General features: G+C 40.7%; 1 protein-coding gene and 2 long non-coding RNA genes across 8 annotated transcripts in view; 2 read left to right on the forward strand and 1 right to left on the reverse strand.

Annotated features, from left to right (window-relative positions):
* Window positions 1-13,615, forward strand: part of LOC123993137 — a 20,800-nt gene extending 7,185 nt beyond the window's left edge. The window contains exons 2-3 of the long non-coding RNA XR_006831374.1: window positions 11,485-11,732; window positions 12,257-13,615. This is a non-coding gene — a long non-coding RNA (uncharacterized LOC123993137). The remainder of the gene's footprint in view (window positions 1-11,484; window positions 11,733-12,256) is intronic.
* LOC123993133 (probable G-protein coupled receptor 171) lies at window positions 12,018-18,670 on the reverse strand. Of its 5 annotated transcripts, none has more exons than XM_046294963.1 (4): window positions 18,450-18,670; window positions 13,614-13,678; window positions 13,133-13,461; window positions 12,018-12,882 (listed from the first exon to the last, which is right to left on the reverse strand). In XM_046294963.1, the coding sequence occupies exons 3-4, from the start codon at window positions 13,418-13,420 to the stop codon at window positions 12,283-12,285; spliced, it is 888 nt and encodes a 295-aa protein (XP_046150919.1). In that variant the 5' UTR covers window positions 13,421-13,461; window positions 13,614-13,678; window positions 18,450-18,670; the 3' UTR covers window positions 12,018-12,282. The 5 variants fall into 5 exon arrangements, with proteins under 5 accessions (XP_046150919.1, XP_046150918.1, XP_046150917.1 ...); XM_046294962.1 differs by lacking the exon at window positions 18,450-18,670 and adding an exon at window positions 16,175-16,291 and having other exon boundaries at window positions 12,018-12,886; window positions 13,047-13,461; XM_046294961.1 differs by lacking the exons at window positions 12,018-12,882; window positions 13,133-13,461; window positions 13,614-13,678 and adding exons at window positions 13,697-15,641; window positions 16,175-16,539.
* Window positions 18,104-22,417, forward strand: LOC123993135. Of its 2 annotated transcripts, XR_006831371.1 has the most exons (5): window positions 18,104-18,297; window positions 18,556-18,695; window positions 18,900-19,256; window positions 21,676-21,865; window positions 22,205-22,417. It is a non-coding gene; the product is annotated as an uncharacterized LOC123993135 (long non-coding RNA). The 2 variants fall into 2 exon arrangements; XR_006831372.1 differs by lacking the exon at window positions 18,900-19,256.
* The last annotated feature ends 486 nt before the right edge of the window (window positions 22,418-22,903 follow it).

Raw genomic sequence — 22,903 nt, forward strand, 5'->3', positions numbered from 1 at the left:
CCTGGCCCCACTCATCATTACTGGATTATCCCACTCCCTTCTAGCCCCACTCATCAATACTGGATTATCCCACTCCCTTCTGACCCCACTCATCAATACTGGATTATCCCACGACCTTCTGGCCCCACTCATCTTATTAATCATCCCCCACACTTCTCCCACAGGTGTCGCCCTTCCAATGGTGCCACAGAACCGACGCCAACATGACCTCTTTGTTCTCCTCACCAGGGCCTGGGCCTGCTTATACTGAATCAGATGTTGGAAGTTGTGTGTCCTTTTCAGCACTCTAAATACCCTGTTCCTAGTCACCATTGCCCCACACTCCTCCATCCACCATCGGACTGCTTTCCTCCTCCTCCTGCCTGAACTCTTATAGCCTCAGTAGCTACCCCCACTAAAGCTGTACCCAGTTATTCATAGTATCCACATACCCTCTTATATCCACCGATCCATCACCTGCTCACTCATCAGCTCGTGAAACTGGTTCCACTTTGCCCTTCCAAACACCAACCTGCCTACTCCGTCCGCTGACACCTCCTCCTCCCTCAGCCTACTGTGCATACAGTAAGGATAAGGATCACTCCCTACTGTCAAATCCTCCCATACCTCCCACAGACAGATTCCTGCCGTTGCATTAGATACCAGAGTGAGGTCCAACGTAGACTCATTTCTTGTGGCTACATCAATCCTGGTCTTTCATTTAAATCAGATTTTACATTACTCGTTATTAGTTTCCCTCCCCAGAGTGTGTTGTGGGCATTAAAATCCCCTCCCCCTACATCTCTGTCCATTACGAACCACTACATACCCTGTATGATAAACTCCAAAGTCGGTTTAGCTGGCTTAGCTGGCATATCCACAACGAACTGCTGGAACTACTGCCCATTAGCCAACAAGCTTCGAGCATTCCATTCCATTGTAGTATTACCACCATAACTAACATCCACACCCAGGTCTTTGGCCACCTTGAAGGGCAGGGCCAGGGTGAGCAGGAGGTCAACGGTCAGGAGATTGACCAGGTAGACATTGATGCTCTTCTTGTCATTGTAGTTGTGTAGGAACACCCAAAGGGCCACCAGGGCCACCCGTTGCACAACTGAGCAAGAGGACAAGTACATTAGAGTATCTAGTTTGAGAAACAGTCTTCTTACAAGTCCTCAACTGGCAGCTTCATTAAAGAGTACCTGTAAAACACCAGTCTCAACGTCAAAAGTGAAGAGGCGACTCTGGGATGCTGGCAAACGAATACAGACACGGGTCAGAGGAACTCTGCCTAGAAGACCAGCATCACGGAGTCGCCTCTTCACTGTTGACGTTGAGACTGGTGTTTTGCGGGTACTATTTAATGAAGCTGCCAGTTGAGGACTTGTAAGGCAGTTGAGGACTTGTAAAGGTATCAATTAGCCTTTTAAAATGATAAACTTGGATTAGCTAACACAATGTGGCTTTGGAACACAGAAGTGATGGTTGCTGATAATGGGCCTCTGTACGCCTATGTAGATATTCCATAAAAAATCTGCCATTTCAGCAACAATAGTAATTTACAACATTAACAATGTCTACACTGTATTTCTGATAATTTTATGTTATTTTAATGGACAAAAAAAGTGCTTTGGAACTGTAGTGTATATACTAGGCATGTCAGAGGAAGGCCCAAGAAAATGTCAAAGACTCCAGTCACTGTTCTCTCTGCTACCACACGGCAAGCGGTACCGGAGCGCCAAGTCAAAGACCAAAAGGCTCCTTAACAGCTTCTACCCCCAAGCCATAAGATTGATGAACAATTAATCAAATGGCCACCTGGACTATTTGCATAGATACACCCCCCCCCACACACACACACACTTTGTTTTTGCACTGCTGCTACTCGCTGTTTATTAAACCCTACCTACATGTACAGTCGTGGCCAAAAGTTTTGAGAATGACACAAATATTAATTTTCACAGTCTGCTGCTTCAGTGTCTTTAGATATTTTTGTCAGATGATACTATGGAATACTGAAGTATAATTACAAGCATTTCATAAGTGTCAAAGGCTTTTATTCACAATTACATGAAGTTGATGCAAAGAGTCAATATTTGCAGTGTTGACCCTTCTTTTTCAAGACCTCTGCAATCCGCCCTGGCATGCTGTCAATTAACTTCTGGGCCACATCCTGACTGATGGCAGCCCATTCTTGCAAAATCAATGCTTGGAGTTTGTCAGAATTTGTGGGGTTTTGTTTGTCCACCCGCCTCTTGAGGATTGACCACAATATCTCAATGGGATTAAGGTCTGGGAAGTTTTCTGGTCATGGACCCAAAATATCGATGTTTTGTTCCCCGAGCCACTTAGTTGCTCCATCATGCTGGAAAATGCATTGTTCATCACCAAACTGTTCCTGGATGGTTGGGAGAAGTTGCTCTCGGAGGATGTGTTGGTACCATTCTTTATTCATGGCTATTTTCTTAGGCAAAATTGTGAGTGAGCCCACTCCCTTGCCTTAGAAGCAACCCCACACATGAATGGTCTCAAGATGCTTTACTGTTGGCATGACACAGGACTGATGGTAGTCTTCTTCCTTGTCTTCTCCGGACAAGCTTTTTTCCGGATGCCCCAAACAATCGGAAAGGGGATTTGTCAGAGAAAATGACTTTACCCCAGTCCTCAGCCGTCCAATTCCTGTACCTTTTGCAGCATATCAGTCTGTCCCTGATGTTTTTCCTGGAGAGAAGTGGCTTCTTTGCTGCCCTTGTTGACACCAGGCCATTCTCCAAAAGTCGACTAACTTGTTCCCCCGCTCATTGAAACAGTGTCGGTATAGTCCCTATATATATATTCATTGCCTTGTTATTGTTTTTTGTGTGTTTTTTGTCCTTTATTTAGTAAATATTTTCTTAACTCTATTTCTTGAATTGCATTGTTGGTTAAAACCTCTACAGGATCGGTGGGTCCCACACAGGACGGTTGAGCTAACGTGGGCTAATGCGATTAGCATGAGTTTGTAAGTAACAAGAACATTTCCCAGGACATAGACATATCTGATATTGGCAGAAAGCTTAAATTCTTGTTAATATAACTTCACTGTCCAATGTACAGTAGCTATTACAGTAAAATAATACCATGATGTTGTTTGAGGAGAGTGCACATGTATGAACTTGAAAAGTTATTAATAAACCAATTAGGCACATTTGGGCAGTCTTGATACAAAATGTTGAACAGAAATGCAATGGTTCTTTGGATAAGTCTAAAACGTTGCACTTACACTGCAAATTCAATATTGCGCCTGGGCTGGAATAATACATTATGGCCTTGCTCTTGCATTTCTAAAATTATGGTACAAATGTTTTTTATTTGTATTCGCTTTTACCAGATCTAATGTGTTATTTTCTCCTATATTCATTTCACATTTCCACAAACTTCAAAGTGTTTCCTTTTGAAATGTTATCAAGAAAATGCATATGCTTGCTTCAGGTCCTGAGCTACAGGCAGTTAGATTTGGGTATGTCATTTTAGGCTAAAAAGTGGAGAAAAAAAAGGGTCTGATCCTAAGGGCTTGTAAGTAAGCATTTCACAGTAAGGTCTACTCCAGTTGTATTCGGCGCATGTGACAAATAACATTTGATTTGGTCATAGACAACGCACTGATGGAGGGTGTCATCGGTGGAGTTTGTGGGAAGCGTCATCAGCAATTGGGGAGTAGACAGTCTAACACAACATGCACCTTTGACTGATGTTGTGGCAGAATCAGAATTATTTAGGTAACATTGATAAATATGTTGTTTTATCAATGTTCATAAGTATGCTTATTTGGGAAAAGTTACTTGGGGCCCAGAGAGGGGAGAGGTCAGGTTTGTATTATCTGTGAATGCGTCTGTAACTATTCCCAAACCATGTGAAGGGATGGTGTGATTGATGGGGAACCAGCTAGTTGGCTCCACAATGTCTGTGTGCCAGTCACTCCTCTCCGTAAGCTCGTCCAGGAGGGGTTGTATTTTTTATGGGAGTATCTAGAATTGATATATGCCATTGAATGAGGTAATGTTTTGTCCTAAGTGGTACCAAGAACGAGAAGTAGAACATCGTCTAAGAGGGCAAACTGAACAATAATTTATAGCTAATGCTGTCTGGCAATAGGATACTCTTTTTTTCTGGTAAAAGGTTCTTTGTGTAATGTTCCTAAGATCTGTTATTCGTCATGTGAGTTTTGATGGGTGTGTCTTGGCTATAAATGATACTAAGAACTGTTTTGTAAGCACTCTCAGAGAATTCATTTATAGACACTGAATTGATCTGAGAGTCACAGGGCTATGGTGAAGTTCATATAATTAGAGATGGACTTTATGATAACTCTGACTTGTGTGTGGTTTACTCTCTCATGATTTGGTAGTAATACAGGAAATTTCCAAGACACTTGGCGACGAGGAAGGGATGTGAATCTTCACTCTGTGACCATTCCTGACAATCTAGGTAAATAAATTGTGCACGAGAGATCCCTCAAAATTGGCATCTTAGGGAAACCACACTTCGGGAACAAAGTAGATGGACCAACCTTTGATCTGAGAGGAAGCGAGCAGAGTGGATACCACATCTCGAACTGAGTTTTTCTAAAGAAAGAGGTGAGCGAACCACACACACTTGAAGTCAAGTTTTTTTTAAATATGCCTTTGTTACGTATACTCTTGAGTGTGAATTCCTCTGTAAGGAGGGCACCTTGGAGGCGTAAGCAGGGCAGAGTCAGAGGAGAGTAATCTGAGAGTTTGTGGACTCAAAGATACTCTGCCACTGTCCGGTTGCGAGTGACCAAGAGCTGCCCTGACACTGAATTGATCACAGTGGGGATTGGTGCGGTCTGTGGGGGTGAGAGGGGCCAGAGTGACTGTGTGAATCATGGTACTTGGTGAAGCCCTATTGGAAGAAGGACCTCATTCTGTGTGTCTGTGAGATTGTCTAAGTGACCCTCAGACGTGGTGAATTCCAATTATTTTAAATGTGCTAGCCAGGTATGCCCTGGGTTACTCTGTGAGTATTTTATTATGGGATCACTAGGTAATATTTGTCGGAGCGTTCTGTGTGAGCGGGGTAGGTTGACTCTGTGTGAGTAACCTTTCAAGTATGTTCTGATGTTCTGTGTGGACGTCTGACCAGTTCTGTGTGAACATCTGATCAATCCTGTGTGGGTGATCCTTAAAGTTCTGTGTGAGTACCTACGATTTCTTATGTTTTATATGGATTCTGTGAATATTTGAAATTATGATTAATTGTATGTGTGTATAATCAATTACTACAGATTTGATAAAGTAATGCTGAGAATATAATTAGATACAATTTAAACCACCCGTTCGTAGACGTACGTAGGTTTTGAGTTGGTATCTTTAATGGATAATTTGATAAAGATGAGGGTGTAAGCACTATTAAACTAGTCTACAAAATCTGGGAAATTGAGCTCTGGAAACTGATTAGAGTGTGTCCACTTTTGGTTATTTTACCCTCACGATGTAACTATAAAACGCTTATTGGATTATCTCCGTCTGGGTACAACATTTTAAATAAAACTGCCCTTAAGGTCTGATAATGTTTGATTTTTTCTTCCCAGCATGAGATAAATTGCGGGATTTATTGAATAAACTGTTTTCCATAAAGTTAGAGAGAATTTGAGGGAATATCGATGTAATTTATAATGTCGTACAAAGCCTAAAGTTTCCATCAAACTAATTATCATTGCGTGATGTAGTAAAGTAATTGAAATACGTTGCATGAGTAAACATAATCTACTTTTATTAAAAGGCGCAGGATCTGTTTCCTTGTGTAATAAATTTTGATTTTATTCTTTGATTGCTAATCTATTCATTTGGCATATGAGAATCATAGCCGGAGTAACGCTTGGACCTTTAAAACTATCGGAATAGCCGATAGTGACATGTCCAGATTTTACGAATACAGACAATTGTAAAGTGGGTTTATTTGCGGAGAATCTTAGGCATGTACATAGTGTTGGTGGTATAGTGGTGAGCATAGCTGCCTTCCAAGCTGGAGCCCCGTGTTTGGTTCCCAGCCAAGGCGTTAACTAAAATCTGAGTTGTTGATTGTAATTAAACTATTTGTATGTTTTGCCTGGAAAATTATGGTCGCTTGTGTTTGTATAAAATATAAAGTGAACGTTTTAAATAGCTTGTTTGGTTCAAATCGAAAGACTAATTCATTCAACTTAAAATAAGAGCGAAGCGACCCAAGACAGTATCTGTTGCCTAAATGATCTGCTGGAATAATGTATTGAGAATTGAGTCGTATTTAAATAACTGTATCAATAGAGGAGACAGTTACCTAAATTAAAGACATTCTAAATAATAGCGGAGAGATAATGGCGATAGAGAGGTGCCCACCGAATTGTTTTTCATTCTTATCGATTGACTGACACATGTTATAATTTTGGCGCTGTGTGTGTTATTTTTGTCCTTCTGTAGCTCAGTTGGTAGAGCATGGCGCTTGTAACGCCAGGGTAGTGGGTTCGATCCCCGGGACCACCCATACGTAGAATGTATGCACACATGACTGTAAGTCGCTTTGGATAAAAGCGTCTGCTAAATGGCATATATATTATTATTATTATTATTATTATTATTATTATTATATTATTATTATTATTATATATATTATTATTAATATTATTATATACTATTATTATTATTATTATTATTATATATTTATATTATTTATATTATTATTATATTATATTATTTATATTATTATTATTATTATATATATTATTATTATTATTATTATTATATATTATTATTATTATTATATATTATATTATATATTATTATTATTATTATATTATTATTATTCTTATTCTTATTATTATATTAGTATTATTATTATTATATTATATATTATTATTATTATTATTATTATTATTATTATTATTATATTATTATTATTATTATTATTATTATTATAAAGTCTTGGGCATTTCATAAGTGTGAAGATGAAAGAGAAGAGAAAGTTGTAAAAGTTTGGTTTTAAAGCTTTTGCCCACTGGGAAAAAAGAAATAGGATATGTTGAGCTGAAAGTGATTCAGGTGTGAGTAAGGAAACATTGTGATAATGTGTTCTGATGGTTATTGATTCTTGGTTTGATTGTTTAGGTAACACCATTGAATTTGAGCAGGAAAGTTAATGTAGTCTAACATTATAATCTGTTTCCATTATGTGGAACAATGTCAGGTCATTAAAGTTGATTGCAGGTTGAGTAGTTTGAGAGCCTGTTGGCAGAAGACTGAATGTGTATTAATGTTGAAAAGCAAGCTTGGGCCAAACTAGTAAGGTAGTATGTTAAGTGGGGGAGTATCATAGATTTTAATGATAGTTTTGTTAACTCTATAGTCAAAACAATTGCATATGTTTTGGGAAACTATCTAGGTTGAATATTGTTATTTGTGCTTTAACCCTGATACATAGACATCTGTCTCAGGGGCATCAGCTGTTGTTTTTTTAAGAAACATGGTGATTGTGTTTTATTGAGATGTAAACATGAGTCTCTGAGCAATTTTGTCATCTGAACCATTATAGTTTTTATTTTATTTTTACTAGGCAAGTCAGTTAAGAACAAATTCTTATTTTTAATGACAGCCTAGGAACAGTGGGTTAACTGCCTGTTCAGGGGCAGAACGACAGATTTTGTACCTCGTCAGCTCGGGGATTTGAACTTGCAACCTTTCGGTTACTAGTCCAATCCTCTAACCACTAGGCTACCATGCCGTAGTGAGTAGTGAGTTCCTGTGTAGTTTGTTTGGTATTTGCATGAATTTATCACTGTATCATCTGCATACATTGGAACTTCAGACCCTGTATAGACAGAAGGAAGATCATTAATGTACATGCTGAACAGTATTGACCTTTGGGGAATGAAAACTTTGTGGATATGAGTGGAAAAAAGTTTGTTTTGATTTTTACGCTGATGAGACAGCGCTAACTTTTGAAAGATTTTAGATTTGTTAAAAATCAGGATAGTTTTTACTAAATGTATATCAACAGGTTGAAATTATTAGATTGCTGATTAAAGGGGTTTGTTTATTTGTTCCTGTTTATTGTTTATTTTAGGTGTTGATTTTACTTAATTAAACAAATTTCCATGGCACTGACAAAAAAAATCCACGTGGTTAGGTCATACAAATTTGAATAGTTTAGAAAACTGAGGCCAGCCAGCAAAACATAAACAAGTGTACTGCAGTGATCTTAGTACAACACGTATGAACCTTGTTTAAAAATTAATACTTACTTCAGATGTCACTCTTTCATTGTGTCTGTTTGTTGGTTTTCAGCTGAGACACCACATTTACATTTACATTTAAGTCATTTAGCAGACGCTCTTATCCAGAGCGACTTACAAATTGGAAGTCACCTGTCTGTTTAAAATGACATTACAGGAAGTGGTGAACACAATGAGTTTCATGTTCAATTTCTTTAGCGTATACACCCAGACGACACATCCTCGACAGTCAGTGACCTGTAGAAGGAAGCCCAAAAAGATTTCCATTCAGAATCTCACCATTTTGTAGTTTGAAAAACAGTCTAACCATTTTTTATTTTATTTTTTTATCTCAGTGTACCTAAGGAATACGTTTGCTTGATAGTATCTCACCATTTGTACAGCAGATTGAAACAAGTCCTATTTTTGGTTGAAATGTCCTATTTGACAGGTCTATTTAGCATTAGAAACTGAGATATAATCTAACGCTTTAAAAGAGGATGCACTTTAATTGCATATTTTATATTTAGGTGTTACTATTTGCTCCAATATTGTTTTGGCAATCTGTATGTTGGACTTCCTCTTGTAAAAGCCTTCCTCATACCGCACAAAAACAAAACGCTTTTAGCTATATAATGTTATGCTTTTAAGGTTTTACATTTTGAGGACATGAAATTCTGTGGTGGGTTTCGGCGGTCTGTATCTGCTACAGGAACTGATGCACAGAAATAACATGTTCTCCATAGAGAAGTGTCATTTCTGTTCCCTAATCTGTGCTTTTGATCACACATGGAAATTATGACAGGTACTCATTTCTAATGTGTATCATTTATTGGAGCTTGCTACAAATACATAAGACACGAAGTGCACAGACACTAACCCTGGTGTTTTATCTGGCTGTACGTGTTGCCATGATTTGATTGATTGAACGCACAATGATTAATATTGTACTTTTGTCAAAAACAATACTAGAGCCATTGACTAAGAGGACAATGAGTGAGCAGGTTGGTTGAATAGAGAGGTTGGGGACAGAAACAATGCCAAGCAGTATATTTCTCCGTCTAAATCACTAAGGTAAACCACAGGTTACATATAGTCAGGTCAAGCTGTCGTCTGAGTTTATTATTAAAGGAAAAATTATAGCTGAGGTCAAGGTTCTCAGCCGGGCAAGATAGCGGTACAAGGAAAATAGGCAAATGTTCTATCTAGACCAAAGGAAGCCCATAGGTAACCCATTTCATATTCTGTATTGAGTAGAGATATCACATTTTTAGTTAGCCAATTTTAGCCTCAATATATGTATTTTATAATATATATTTATTTATGTTCCAGGCAGTTCCATTTTTTTCCCCCCAATACAAAGTTCTAATCATTTCTAGGTATGTGGAAGAGATGCTGGAAAAAATATATGCAGTAGATAGACAATGTACAATATATACAGAAATAGTTAGAGTAAACAGATTAGCAAAGGAAAACAGTTTTACGTGTATAGCATCCGATGAATTTGTGGCAATAAATTACATTCAGAAGTTCCTTTACAACTGCCATTTTCAACAGATTCAACTGTACTGGCACATGATCCAGAAGGAGGGCAGTGCGGTGTGTCCTTAAACAATTTAAATGCAATGCTACCAAATATTAATTGAGTGTACGTAAACTTTTGACCCATTGGGAATGTGATGAAATAAAAGCTGAAATAAATCATTATCTCTACTATTATTCTGGCATTTCACATTCTTAAAATAAAGTGGTGATCCTAACTGACCTAAGACAGATAATTTCTACTGGGATTAATTGTAATGAATTGTGAAAAGCTGAGTTTATATGTATTTGTATGTACAGTTAACTTCCGACTTCAACTGTATATGAGATCTCTGCCCACCTGCCCCGTTATCCCTGGTCTAGATGCTCCAACCCATCTCTTCCTTGAACCTGTATCTCCCTAGACCTGGACCTCCCTCACTGCCTCACCATATGACACCCTTCTCTCACTTGTTGCACCTCCACTGCCTGCTTCATTGCCTCAAAACCCACCATACACCACACTATGAGCACCCCCACAGCTGTAGCACTTTGGTTGTACACCATTGACACAGTTCCCATACTCATGCTCCCCTCCACACCTGGCAAGCCTCTTTCTCTCTTTATAGGCTGTTGCCACATGCCCAAACCTCTGACAGTTAGAACATCTTAAAGTCTTGGGTACATAAGCTCTCACATAATAACTCATATATCCTGTGGTTACTTTATTTGGAAGTATCCTGTCCGTGAAATGTAACAGAATAGACGGGCTGTCTACCCTCACTTCATCCCTTGTTGCTTGCCATCTTTGAAAATTCACTGGAACGCTTCCTCTCAAAATTTCACTTACCTCTTTAGTGCTAACACTCACAGGCAGTCCTGTTATCACCCCAATGAATCAGTCCAGCTGCTCAACACCACCTTATAGTTCCCTATTTGCTTCACTCTGAGGTTTTTGCCTCCACCCCATGTCTTTACAGAACACAAACAAGCTCCCATCTCTTAACCCTATTGTATTGACAACTTCCCCAATCAACTATTTTATCACAGCCGTCAACCTTATCGGACTCATTGCCCCAACTCCCCCTTCCTCCCTGAACCTCAGAATCACTTTAAGCTCCTCTTGACCTCCACGATCCCCTCGCAACTTATCTTGCCCTTCCTCCTCAGCACTCTACCACTGAACTGCCTCTGACGTTGGAAACTCTGTTGCTTTCCTCAATCATCCTTTTCTTCATATCCTCCATAGACCTCGTGCTCCCCTTCAAAACCCTACTCCGTTTCTCTCCTGCTTTGTTTTTTATTTTTCCCTCTCTCCCCTTTATTTGTACCGCTATGCGCGTACTTGCTTTGCTTTCTTCTCAGTCACTATCTCCTACCGTCTCTGACCCAGTTACAGCTGGACTGAACTGCCATCACGCCGAGTAAAGTTTGATTGTTTGCCCATTCCCCTTCAATCGAATTGCAGTTTCTCTCTGCTACCACCCCTGCCAATCCTTCTCCAGTCATGTTCTCACGTGTTCTTCAAGCAGAGTCCTGAATGTCAAGTTGATTGCGCTTGATTTTTGGATTGATGGAAGTTAAATTGACCACATGACACACTGCACAAAAGCAGGGCCAGGTTCATGCTTGTAACACTTTTGAATGCAGGTCAAAAGGGAAATAAAAGTATTAACCAGTAGACTGTCATTCGCTCCCACCTGCCAAACACCTGTTCCCACCTTTGTTAACAGAACTGCGGGACAACAGGTGGCGAAGGACACTGTCTACCGGAGGCTGGGGCGACACCATGTGCTAGCTAACTAATAAGCTAGGGTTGGGCTAACTAGCTAGTTAGCAACACTTTGTGCTACTTTTAGTTAGTTAGTACACGGCGTCACCCACAACTCTCGTCTGCTGCATACCGGAGAAAATCATGCCAGACAGGCGTGGGAGAAGGACACTGTCTACCGGTCGCCCCCGCCTCCCGCTAGCACAGCAGGTGAGAGGCTAGAGCGACATTGTGTGTTAGCTACCTAGCTAGCTTGCTAGTCAGGGACACCGTGTGCTAGCAAAATATGAACAAAAGCATGAGATGAGCTATAAAACTTAGGGGGTGGGATCCTGCCCCATAACAAAAAAGTGTAGAATTGCAGGAAATTAGCTTTAAAACTGAAACATTTTCTCTTAATCTAATGACAAAATGTGTAGAATACCATTATAAAACTAGACATTTTTCGCTGCACTGTGTCAAAATGTGTTGAAATGCAGGAATTTAGCGAAAAAAGAAGCAATCATCTGTTACTTTAATTCAGTGTGATCATGCAACAGTGAAATGTAAAACAATGCAATCATAACATCACAACATCATGGGACTGCATAAAACACCTCACAGCGAAGAATCATTTTTGTCTAGGCCTACAGGCTACTCTATTGCAAAGTGGTTTGTAAAATGTTTTTCATACGGCGGTCATTCTCTGTTTCTTTATCTCTGTCACCCCCTCTCTCTCTCCTCTCCTACTACAGCAGTTATTGGCTGTAGCTTCAAGTCTTCACTGGCTTGGGATGGTGTTCGAATCCCGTCTGCTCCTCCTACTCCTGAACACCTCCCTGACCCTCTGTCTGAATGCCTTGGAGAAGTAGTAGTAGAGCACGGGGTCCAGGCAGAGATGCAGCACCACCAGCAGTAATGTGGACTCCTTGGCCAGGAAGAGGTGCCTCTTGGTCTGGCAGTCTGGAGTGATGACCTCGGTCTGGGCCAGCGTATAGGGCGTCCGTACCACGTGGTATGGCACGAAGCACACCACGTACGCTGCCGTCACCACCGTAACATTGACGGTTGCACGGCGAGCATGGCGCCACTGTTCAGGGTCATTCCTGCTCGCCAGCAACCTCTTTAGCACCAGACCGTTGGCGACGAGGACAGCCGTGGACGCGTTGAGGAACAGGATGGTACAGAGGAAGACTGAGAGGCCGTGCCAGTGGAGTCCCACCTCCTGCTTCAGCTTGGAGCAGCTCAGGAACTTCCTCTCTGGGATGTCCTGGATGGGCAGGGCCATGTTGGGCACCATGATGAGGAGCACAAGTAGCCACACCGTCACTGACATCAGCCTGGCAAAGCCCACTTCTTGTATACGGAACAGTCTGGAGCTCTGGCTGGTCAATCAATCAATAAATCAATCAATCACTGTTTAAAGTGCTTCTAATTCTAGCAAAACATTTAACCAAAAAAAATGCTAATAATCCTTACACAATAATTAACAATAGTACAACATTAAAATAAGTTCAAAAGACAGTTTCAAAACCATAATAATACCTGATCTGCATGTAGCAGTCAATGCTGACGAAGGTGAGGAAGAAGATGGACACATACATGCTGATGTAGACTACCACGGCGCTCACCTGGCAGTGGAAGACCATGAAGCCCCAGGGTACCACACCCAGGTCTTTGGCCACCTTGAAGGGCAGGGCCAGGGTGAGCAGGAGGTCAGCGGTCAGGAGATTGACCAGGTAGACATCGATGCTCTTCTTGTCATTGTAGCTGTGTATGAACACCCACAGAGCCACCAGGTTGGCAGCTATGCTGGTGAGAAAGACCAGGATGTAGAGCACGCTGAAAGGCTCCATCTGGTCATTGACAACACACTGAGGGAGGGTGTCATCGGTGGAGTTTGTGGGAAGCGTCATCATCAATTGGGGAGTCGATAGTCTAACAAAACATGCACCTTTGACTGAGAAAGAAAATCCACATGTGGTTAGGTCATACAAATTTGATTCGTTTAGAAAACTGAGGCCAGCCAGCAAATCATAAACAAATGTACTGCAGTGATCTTAGAACAACACCTATGAACCTTGTTTAAAAAATAAATAATGAGAACCTTACTCTAAAATGTCACTCCTCCGTTGTGTCTGTTTGTTGGTTTTCAGCTGAGTCACCGAAGTCACTGTCTGTTTAAAATGAGATTACAGGAAGTGGTGAACACTATGAGTTTCATGTTCAACTTCTTTAGCGTATATACCCAGAAGACACATCCTAGACAGTCAGTGACCGGTAAAAGGAAGCCAGAAAAAGATTTTCATTCTGAATCTCACCAATTTGTAAACAATCTAACCATTTAAAAAAAATATTTTTTTATCCCATTATACCCAAGGATTATGTTTGCTTGAGAGTATCTCACCATTTGTACAGTAGATTGAAACAATCCTATTTTTTGTTGAAATGTCCTATTTGACACGTCTATTTAGCATTAGAAACTGAGGTGTAATCTAACGCTTTAAAAGAGGATGCACTTTAATTGCATATTTTATTTTTAGGTTTATTTGCTACAATATTGTTTTGGCATTCTGTATGTTGGACTTCCTCTTGTAAAAAGCCTTCCTCATACCACACAAACAAAAAAGCTTTTAGCTATATTATGTTATGCTTTTAAGGTTTTACATTTTGAGGACATGAAATTCTGTGGTGGGTTTCGGCAGTCTGTATCTGCTACAGGAACTGATGCACAGAAATAACATGTGCTCCATAGAGAAGTGTCATTTCTGTTCCCTAATCTGTGCTTTTGATCACACATGGAAATTATGACAGGTACTCATTTCTAATGTGTATCATTTATTGGAGCTTGATATAAATACATAAGACACGAAGTGCACATTCACTAACCCTGGTGTTTTATCTGGCTGTACGTGTTGCCATGATTTGATTGATTGAACGCACAATGATTAATACTGTACTTTTGTCAACAACAATGCTAGAGCCATTTATTAAGAGTGTGTGTGCAGGTTGGTTGAATAGAGAGGTTGGGGACAGAAACAAGGCCAAACAATATATTTTTCCGTCTAAATCACTAAGGTAAACCACAGGTTACATATAGCCAGTCAGGTCAAGCTGTTGTCTGAGTTTTTCAGGAAAATTTAAGTCTGAGGTCTAGGCTCTCAACAGGGCAAAATAGCAGTACAAGGCAAATAGGCAAATGTATGTTATATCTATACCAAAGGATGCCCATAGGTAACCCATGTCATATTCTGTATTGAGTAGAGACATCAAATTAGCACATTTTAGCCTCCAAAACAAGTATTGACATTCTAGGCAGTTTATCTTTTTTTCCCCAATACAAAGTTCAAATAATTTCTAGTAGATAGAAAATGCACCAGAGGAGGGAAGTGCGGTGTGTCCTAAATTACACTGGCCCGTCTCGACATGCTGAACGACGTCCTTGTCTGGGTGCATGGCAGGGTGGTCAGGTTCCCCTGGCTAATTCTCCTAGCTCCTGGCGGTGGAGCTGTACTGTCTGGCTGTGCCATTGTTATACTAAGACGCCTCTGCATGCCCAGCTGGGCCCTGAAGGTCTTACAGAAGATGAAGTAGATGAGTGGGTCCAGGCAGGCATTGAGGACTGACAGCAGCACTGTCAGCTCCTTCATGTAGTAGAAGGCCTGATGCCAGTAACACCTGTGCAAGAAGGGCCGGATGAAGGCGTAGGGCAGGCGCACCAGGTGGTACGGCACAAAGCACACGCAGAACACAGTGACCAGAACTAGCATGTTTCTCTTGGAGCGGCTGAGGTTCCTTCCGGATCCACAGGAAAGATGTTTCTGCTGGTTCAGCTGCGCCTGTCGCAGCCTGAGGATGGTGCCCCAGTAGAAGAAGACGAGGGAAAACAGAACAAAGAGGAAGATGGCGGCTGAGAAACTGTGGATTATCTTGTAGAGCAGTAGAAGCTGGGTGCTTTGGAGGGAGTCGCATCCTATGGTACCGGGGATGAGATCTGCACCCCAAGTGGTGAGGAGGGATACGGTCAGGTACGCAGATGATGAGGCCAGAAGGGTGAGCCAGGTTGCCATGGAGATGTAGTGGGCAGCACGCACCGTTTGCAGGGTGTGGGTCTCCAGAGGACGGACGATCTTCAGGTACCTGTAGGCAGTAGGATGGCTTAGCAGGGGTAAGAGGAATTGAGAACTGACTCATTACTGAGTCTTACTGATGTTGTATTCATGAACATGGCTGCCAACCTGAATGGTGTCAGTGAAATGTGCACCTTTTGAAGGTGAAATTTGCAACAACAAAAAAAGATACATTTGACGACACTTACGCTGCATCACAAGAAGACTATTCAACTTAATTCACATATCCAAATCAAACAAGATTGCTGTAGTTGTGTCACTGGACATGGGAAATGAATTTGATAGGGTCAGCTGGCCTTTTCTCTTTACAGTCCCAAAAAATTAAATGGATAAAGATTATATATACACAACACCTACAGTATCTGTTGTAAACAATGGGAAAATGTCTCAACCATTTATGCTGGCTAGCAGGGGCATTCTCATGAATTTTTTCCACTGCTATTTCCCTCTTTATAGAACCTCTTGCCTGTGCTATCAGACAGAACAACCAAATCCATGGCATACAGGCTGACAGACATGGACTTGTCAGTTCTCAATAAATACCTGTTGGCTGCGATGTAGTCCATGAAGAGGATGCTGGCGTACATGTTGAGGTAGAAGGCCGTGGCTCCAAAGTTGCAGTACACGTGGCGCATGATGGTCGAGTTGTGGGTGGCGTAGTTGGCAATGCGGAGAGGCAGACACAGGCTGAGGAAGAAGTCTGCCGCGGCCAGGTTCTGCATATATACTGTCACGCTGGATTGGTGGCGCTGGGCTCGGCAGAAGTAGACCCGCACCGTGAAGCCGTTGAGAACCACGCCCACCAGGAAGACCAGGGAGTAGGTTACGGTGAAGAATGGGTGGGCGGAGATCTCCATCAAGCCACAAGAGGCCGACCCAGAACCATTTCCCACAGTGTAGTTCATGGTCTGTACAGAGGATGTATTGAAATAGCTGTCCATTCCTCCCAAAATTGAATCATTAAAACATTTCTAACCCGTCTATCTATGGCTAACAGGGTTGACGTGTTACGCTCGACGTGCTCAGTTTTCCACCACAAAATGGCCAAAAAGAGTAGAACCAGCTTTTTATTTTCAAAGTTGCACGTGAACTGGGAGGCCAGTTCACGTAACAAGGTTGACCTTAAATTGAGGGACAGGATTCTTAAGAATATTTATTTTTATGTGATTAGTGATTCATCTAATCACATGAATTACACAATATTCTTCAGAAATGACTTTGTCAAAGCAATAAAACAACTAGGGCTTTACAATAATGGTGGAAAACCTGGAAAAGGTCTGGTGTTAAGTGGTTAAAAATCTTCCTAGAAGTCACAGAGGATGCACAGAGGGGCATGTTGAAATGATACATTTTGGCACTTTAGCAAGTCATTATTCATATTAAAAAAATATATATTTATTGAATTTTCCATGTGGCCTATGTTCAAATGAATTAAAAATATCAAAGGGACACAAATGTCTCTCTATTCGTGGAACAACCCTCCTATCTATCTGTTATACAGATCCTCGAATATCAACGTTCTTCTGCCTCAGTTCCTTACAGCATCTTTGTCAATCTCCAACAATTAATTACTGATCTTGGTTAAGCTTTGTAGTAGTCATCAATAAATCATTATAACTGCTTATAAGTCATAGTATACATTTGAAAATACTCATTTATGAATAGAATGTAAACTATACATCGTTTATTCATGCTTATGCATGAAAGTGGTACTACCATGATATGTAAAATACTTAACTGACAGGGAAATAGATATGCTCATCTGCATCGCTCCACTATTGCTCTCTTAAGCTGTTACTTAAAAAAATATTTCACTCATTTGTTGCAGAATTATTAAGTTATCACTATGTAATAGAGAATAGAGAATATATCTCTTACCCTTCTTTCTGTTCCAAAGATACAGTATGTCAGCTGGACCGCCTAGTTAGATCAAAGTATGTTCTTTATATTCTCTACAACTTCCTTTTTTCATGAGGTAGTGTGAATGCGTATGAATGCGGGTGTGTGTGTCTCTGTGTGTGTTGGTGATGGACAGAGAGCGAGAGTAAGAATGCCTGAATGCACGTGTGTACATGTGTGTGAGCGTGCATGTGTTCCAGAGAGAGAGGAAGAGGGCGCATGGAAATATTTGTCTAGTCAAGAAACAGTGATGTAGTGATAGCTAAATAGGTCATCAGTCAATACTATAAATGCAGGTCTCAGATACTGCATTTGGAAGTCAAATCAAGAGGTCGCTTGACAAATATATACTTTTTGCCCCGTAGAAGTTCTCCTCACTGAATTGAGTTCATTATGATGGTGTGATAAGGTCATCTGGAGCATCCACAGAAACATCACTTCTTGAATTCCCTACTTGGCTGTGTTCCAAACAAGTGAAAGACACACCCTCTCCCCTCAGCCCTCAAATTAAGTGGACAGTTCAGAAGACGTATCATGAAGTATGACGAATTGACACTTGCAAGGCAATGGGTGAGGGAGGAATAAATTCCTTGCCCGGAGATTCGTCACTCGTTCGTCCCACGGTTGTGTTTTCAGTCATCATGGAACCACACATAGCTGCTGTGTGTGTTTTATATGCGCTACAGTCAATTATGATTGTATTTCATATATTGGCTGGAAGACAATGCATCCGCAGACATCGAGTACTAGCCATTCGACAATATCTGGTAAATCAGAAATGATCATGTCCGGGAAAGTTGTATGCACTATCTAATGTTTCCAAAAGCTAACCAAACAAAAACATCCTTACTTTTACGATACGTGTTTGTGCCGTCATACGCATTAGTAGCATAACTTATTTACATTCGTTTTTACTTACACTTGTATGTTGACTTCTCCATATTAATGTTGGTTTTAAGTTTTGTCTGACTTTTCTGAGCGGATGTAATTACAATCATCACAAATTGAGTTATTGGGTGTTTCAGGCCCCGGAGTGAACAGAATTGTGCACTTGATCACAAACGATGGCTAAGGGGCTTACGTTGCCAACTTCCCTTGCTTGGCTAATTGTTTGGACCGACGACAAATATGGCTGCTGGGATTCCCCCAAGGGCATAAGGCGAGGGTAAGTGGAGGAGGATGTGTCTTTTACGTGTTTGAAACGCAGCCCTTGTCTGTGCAGTTTGATACAAACAAGCTGTAGCACTGCCTGGAGTTGTCATCAACTCACACACATCTAAACAATACATTTAATTCAGTAAGAACCACATAAATACCCCAATGGTATATCAAGCTAGCAGGTGTTATGTTTTTATTTCCCCTTATACAGCAACTTGAAGGTGAATGGGGAAATGAGTGAACATGAGGAGGATGATAGGGCACCGACAAGCAGTTCCAGGAAGTGGATCATCAATGCTTGGAACCCGTTGTGATAATAAATATTAGCGATAGCGATATTACTGTGCAACATTCTATTTTCTCCCAAGATTGCAAGACCGTTCGTATGTTGATGTAGAGCCTTGCGGATTGTATTGTCCAATCATAGAGCAGATACAAGCCACATGATCTGCGAGCGAATACATAATGGCAGCTGACAGCAGATCACGTGACTTGCATCTGCTCTGTGACTGGACGACACATACCTCAATGCTGTATGGGATAAGTAGTTTGTTTCCCCTCAACACCGGTATGTACAGTCTTGAACTCTTGACTCTTTTTCTTCTTATATCACAGTTTTTTTATTCAACATTAACCAGCATGTTGTTGAAATGTGTATGGTAAAAATGACTGGCCATGTCAGTTCCGGAACCACATGAAAATAAAATAAATGAGAGACGCACACTCTAGGAGCTCAGATGCAAAAATTGAATTACCAATGTTTCGACAGCCAAGCTGTCTTCATCAGGGTATAATCACAAACACTGCGGGATGCCTCGTTTATATAGTGTCAAAAGACACAGGTGTCTGTAATCATGGCCAAGAGTGGCCTAATATCATTGGTTAATAATCAAACATTAAAATGCCATACAAAGAACAGCATACAAACAACAAATGGATAGCATACGATCATAGATTAATTTGACTACACAAGCTTACAAACAATTACAATGGCAAAGTCACAATAATCACAAGAATGGCTTCAGATCAAAGTCTACGTTTAGACCGAAGGGCGCAAGGGTCTTTAAATTAAAGATCCAGGCAGCCTCTCGTTTTAAACAATACATTATCAAGGTCGCCCCCTCTCATAGGGAGGGTGACATGTTCAATGCCAATATAACGCAGAGACGAGATCGAGTGGCCTGCCTCCAAGAAGTGGGCCGCAACTGGATAAGTAAAGTTTTTACACTTAATGGTGCTACGATGCTCTGAGATACGTACTTTTAATTCGCGCTTTGTTTTACCTACATCATTTTTACCACAAGGACAAGATAAATAACTGCCTTAGTGGAGCACGTAATAACACATTTTATTGGGATAGATTTCCCTGTTTGTGGGTGTTTGAAGGATCTACATTTATAAGTGCCATTGCATTGCGCACGCCATTACATTTGGGTGAAAACTATCAGCCCTCAACAAACTGTTACGATCAGTAGGCTTCCTGTAAAGATCAGTGTATAGAACATTATCTTCACACAAGATTAGTAACCGGAAGGTTGCAAGTTCAAACCCCGAGCCAACAAGGTACAAGTCTGTCGTTCTGCCCCTGAACAGGCAGTTAACCCACTGTTTCTAGGCCGTCATTGAAAATAAGAATTTGTTCTTAACTGACTTGCCTGGTTAAATAAAGGTAAAAAATAAAAATCCTCTCAAAAATGTTTTCTTGCCTCACATCATTATTTAGAAACGGTATATTGATGATATTTTTGTTCTATGGAGGGGAGATTTACTATGCAATCTGATACACGTCAAATCAGTTTCCTTGATCTTCTGATCTTGTGTGAAGATAATGTTCTATACACTGGGGGCTACAAGAATGATCAGATTAATATTGCCATTGAGAAAATTCAAAACAAAACGAGACATGACCTTTTTCAAGGTCAGTCTCGCAAAAAGACGCATTCTTGCGTTCTAACTACCCGCTATTCAAAGTGCTCTGAACAAATTAAGGGAATTGTTCACAAACATTGGCACATCCTAACATCCGATGATAGTCTCGGTAATGTGTTTTCGGACCTTCTCTTGGTCGTATTCTCCCTGGGCAGAAATCTCAGAGACCAATTGGTAAACTCTGATTTTCCTGAACAACGTCTATTTGCGCCCCTACTGGATGGAAATTACAACTGTAATGGCTGTGCTCAATGCAATGGCACTTATAAATGTAGATCCTTCAAACACCCACAAACAGGGAAATCTATCCCAATAAAAGGTGTTATTACGTGCTCCACTAAGGCAGTTATTTATCTTATAACTTGTCCTTGTGGTAAAAATTATGTAGGTAAAACAAAGCGCAAATTAAAAGTACGTATCTCAGAGCATCGTAGCACCATTAATTGTAAAAACTTTACTTATCCAGTTGCGGCCCACTTCTTGGAGGCAGGCCACTCGATCTCGTCTCTGCGTTATATTGGCATCGAACATGTCACCCTCCCTATGAGAGGGGGTGACCTTGATCATTTATTGTTAAAACGAGAGGCTGCCTGGATCTTTAATTTAAAGACCCTTATGCCCTTCGGTCTCAACGTAGACTTTGATCTGAAGCCATTCTTGTGATTATTGTGACTTTGCCATTGTAATTGTTTGTAAGCTTGTGTAGTCAAATTAATCTATGATCGTATGCTATCCATTTGTTGTTTGTATGCTGTTCTTTGTATGACATTTTAATATTTGATTATTAACCAATGATATTAGGCCACTCTTGGCCATGATTACAGACACCTGTGTCTTTTGACACTATATAAACGAGGCATCCCGCAGTGTTTGTGATTATACCCTGATGAAGACAGCTTGGCTGTCGAAACATTGGTAATTAAATTTTTGCATCTGAGCTCCTAGAGTGTGCAGCTCTCTTTTATTTTATTTTCAAGTTTTCTACTCCGCTAGCCAGCACCTCGTCTTACATTTACATTTAAGTCATTTTAATAGGTGTGCGTTTCTTTTTCTTCTAGATAGTTCTGGAACCACAACCATGAAATGAGGGGCGGCCCGTCAAAGCCCTACGGAGGAGTTGGTGGCTGCCTGGTACTCTGGAATGCTGTTGTTCAGGCCTCTAGTTTCCTGAGACATCCTCTCTTCTAGACATTCCTCCAGCCATGAAAATGTATATCTATTACAACCACAGAGGAGATTTGTTTGTGTGTATGTATACACTGCCCCCACTTGGGGATTAAACCATTTTTTCAATTTTCTTAACTTGTATTTTTTACTGCAAAATATCCGAAATATCCATATACATGTGTGTATGTATATGTATGTATATATATATGACATTATAACTACTTACATGTTTTGTCAGCAGTTATGTCATGTGTCAAGCAAAAAATCAACAATTGAGAGGAATATGTTAGTTAATGTAGAGACAAACAATTGAGCATATCTTTTTGACATAAAGTTAATTTACAAATATAGCTATTTAGCAAGTTAGCTGCCTAGCTAATGACATGAGTATGACATAATTCGTGTTGTTTAATGTTTTAGGGACTCCTGAGAAAACCAGCACACCAGGCTGTCGTCTTGGGAAACAGTGGATGTAAAGAATCTAGCTAGCTAAAGCATTTACTGTAAACTGTATGTACAATTGTGTAAGCTTGCCTTGCAATGCAGCTGAAGTAACATAGCTAGTTAACTGTTTACTTGCTTATTGTGTAGTGGAGGATAAAAATAACTGAATGCCTATGGATGTGTAGCTAGCTACGGTATGTAGCCGATCTGTGTTTGTCCGTGATGTGTACCTCACCTTCTCCACTGCTGTCTTGTAGATGTGGATAGGGGGGTGCTCCCTCTCTGCTGTTTGCTGAAGTCCACAATCATCTCCATATGTTTTGTTGATGTTGAGTGAGAGGTTGTTTTGCTTACACCACACTGAGTGCCTTCAACTCCTCTTGGAGGCTATCTCATCGTTGTTGGTAATCAAGCCTACTACTCCAACTCAAACTTGATAATTGAGTTGGAGGCGTGCATGGTCACGCAGTCATGGGTGAACAGAGAGTACAGAAGGGGGCTGAGCACGCACCCTTGTGGGGCTCCAGTGTTGAGGATCAGCGAAGTGGAGATGTTGTTTCCTAACTTCACCACCTGGGGGCGGCCTGTCAGGAAGTCCAGGACCCAATTGCACAGGGCGGGGTTGAGACCCAGGGCCTCTAGCTTCATGATGAGCTTGGAGGTTACTATGGTGTT

The sequence above is a fragment of the Oncorhynchus gorbuscha genome, linkage group LG13, assembly GCF_021184085.1.
Source record: "Oncorhynchus gorbuscha isolate QuinsamMale2020 ecotype Even-year linkage group LG13, OgorEven_v1.0, whole genome shotgun sequence".
Classification (NCBI taxonomy): Eukaryota; Metazoa; Chordata; class Actinopteri; order Salmoniformes; family Salmonidae; genus Oncorhynchus; species Oncorhynchus gorbuscha.

Coding starts and splice junctions, on each gene's coding strand:
- LOC123993133 (XM_046294959.1), bottom strand. CDS start 16,572: ATGGACAGCTATTTCAATACATCCTCTGTACAGACCATGAACTACACT. Junction 15,642..16,174: donor GACTACATCGCAGCCAACAG/GTATTTATTGAG, acceptor TACTGCCTACAG/GTACCTGAAGATCGTCCGTC.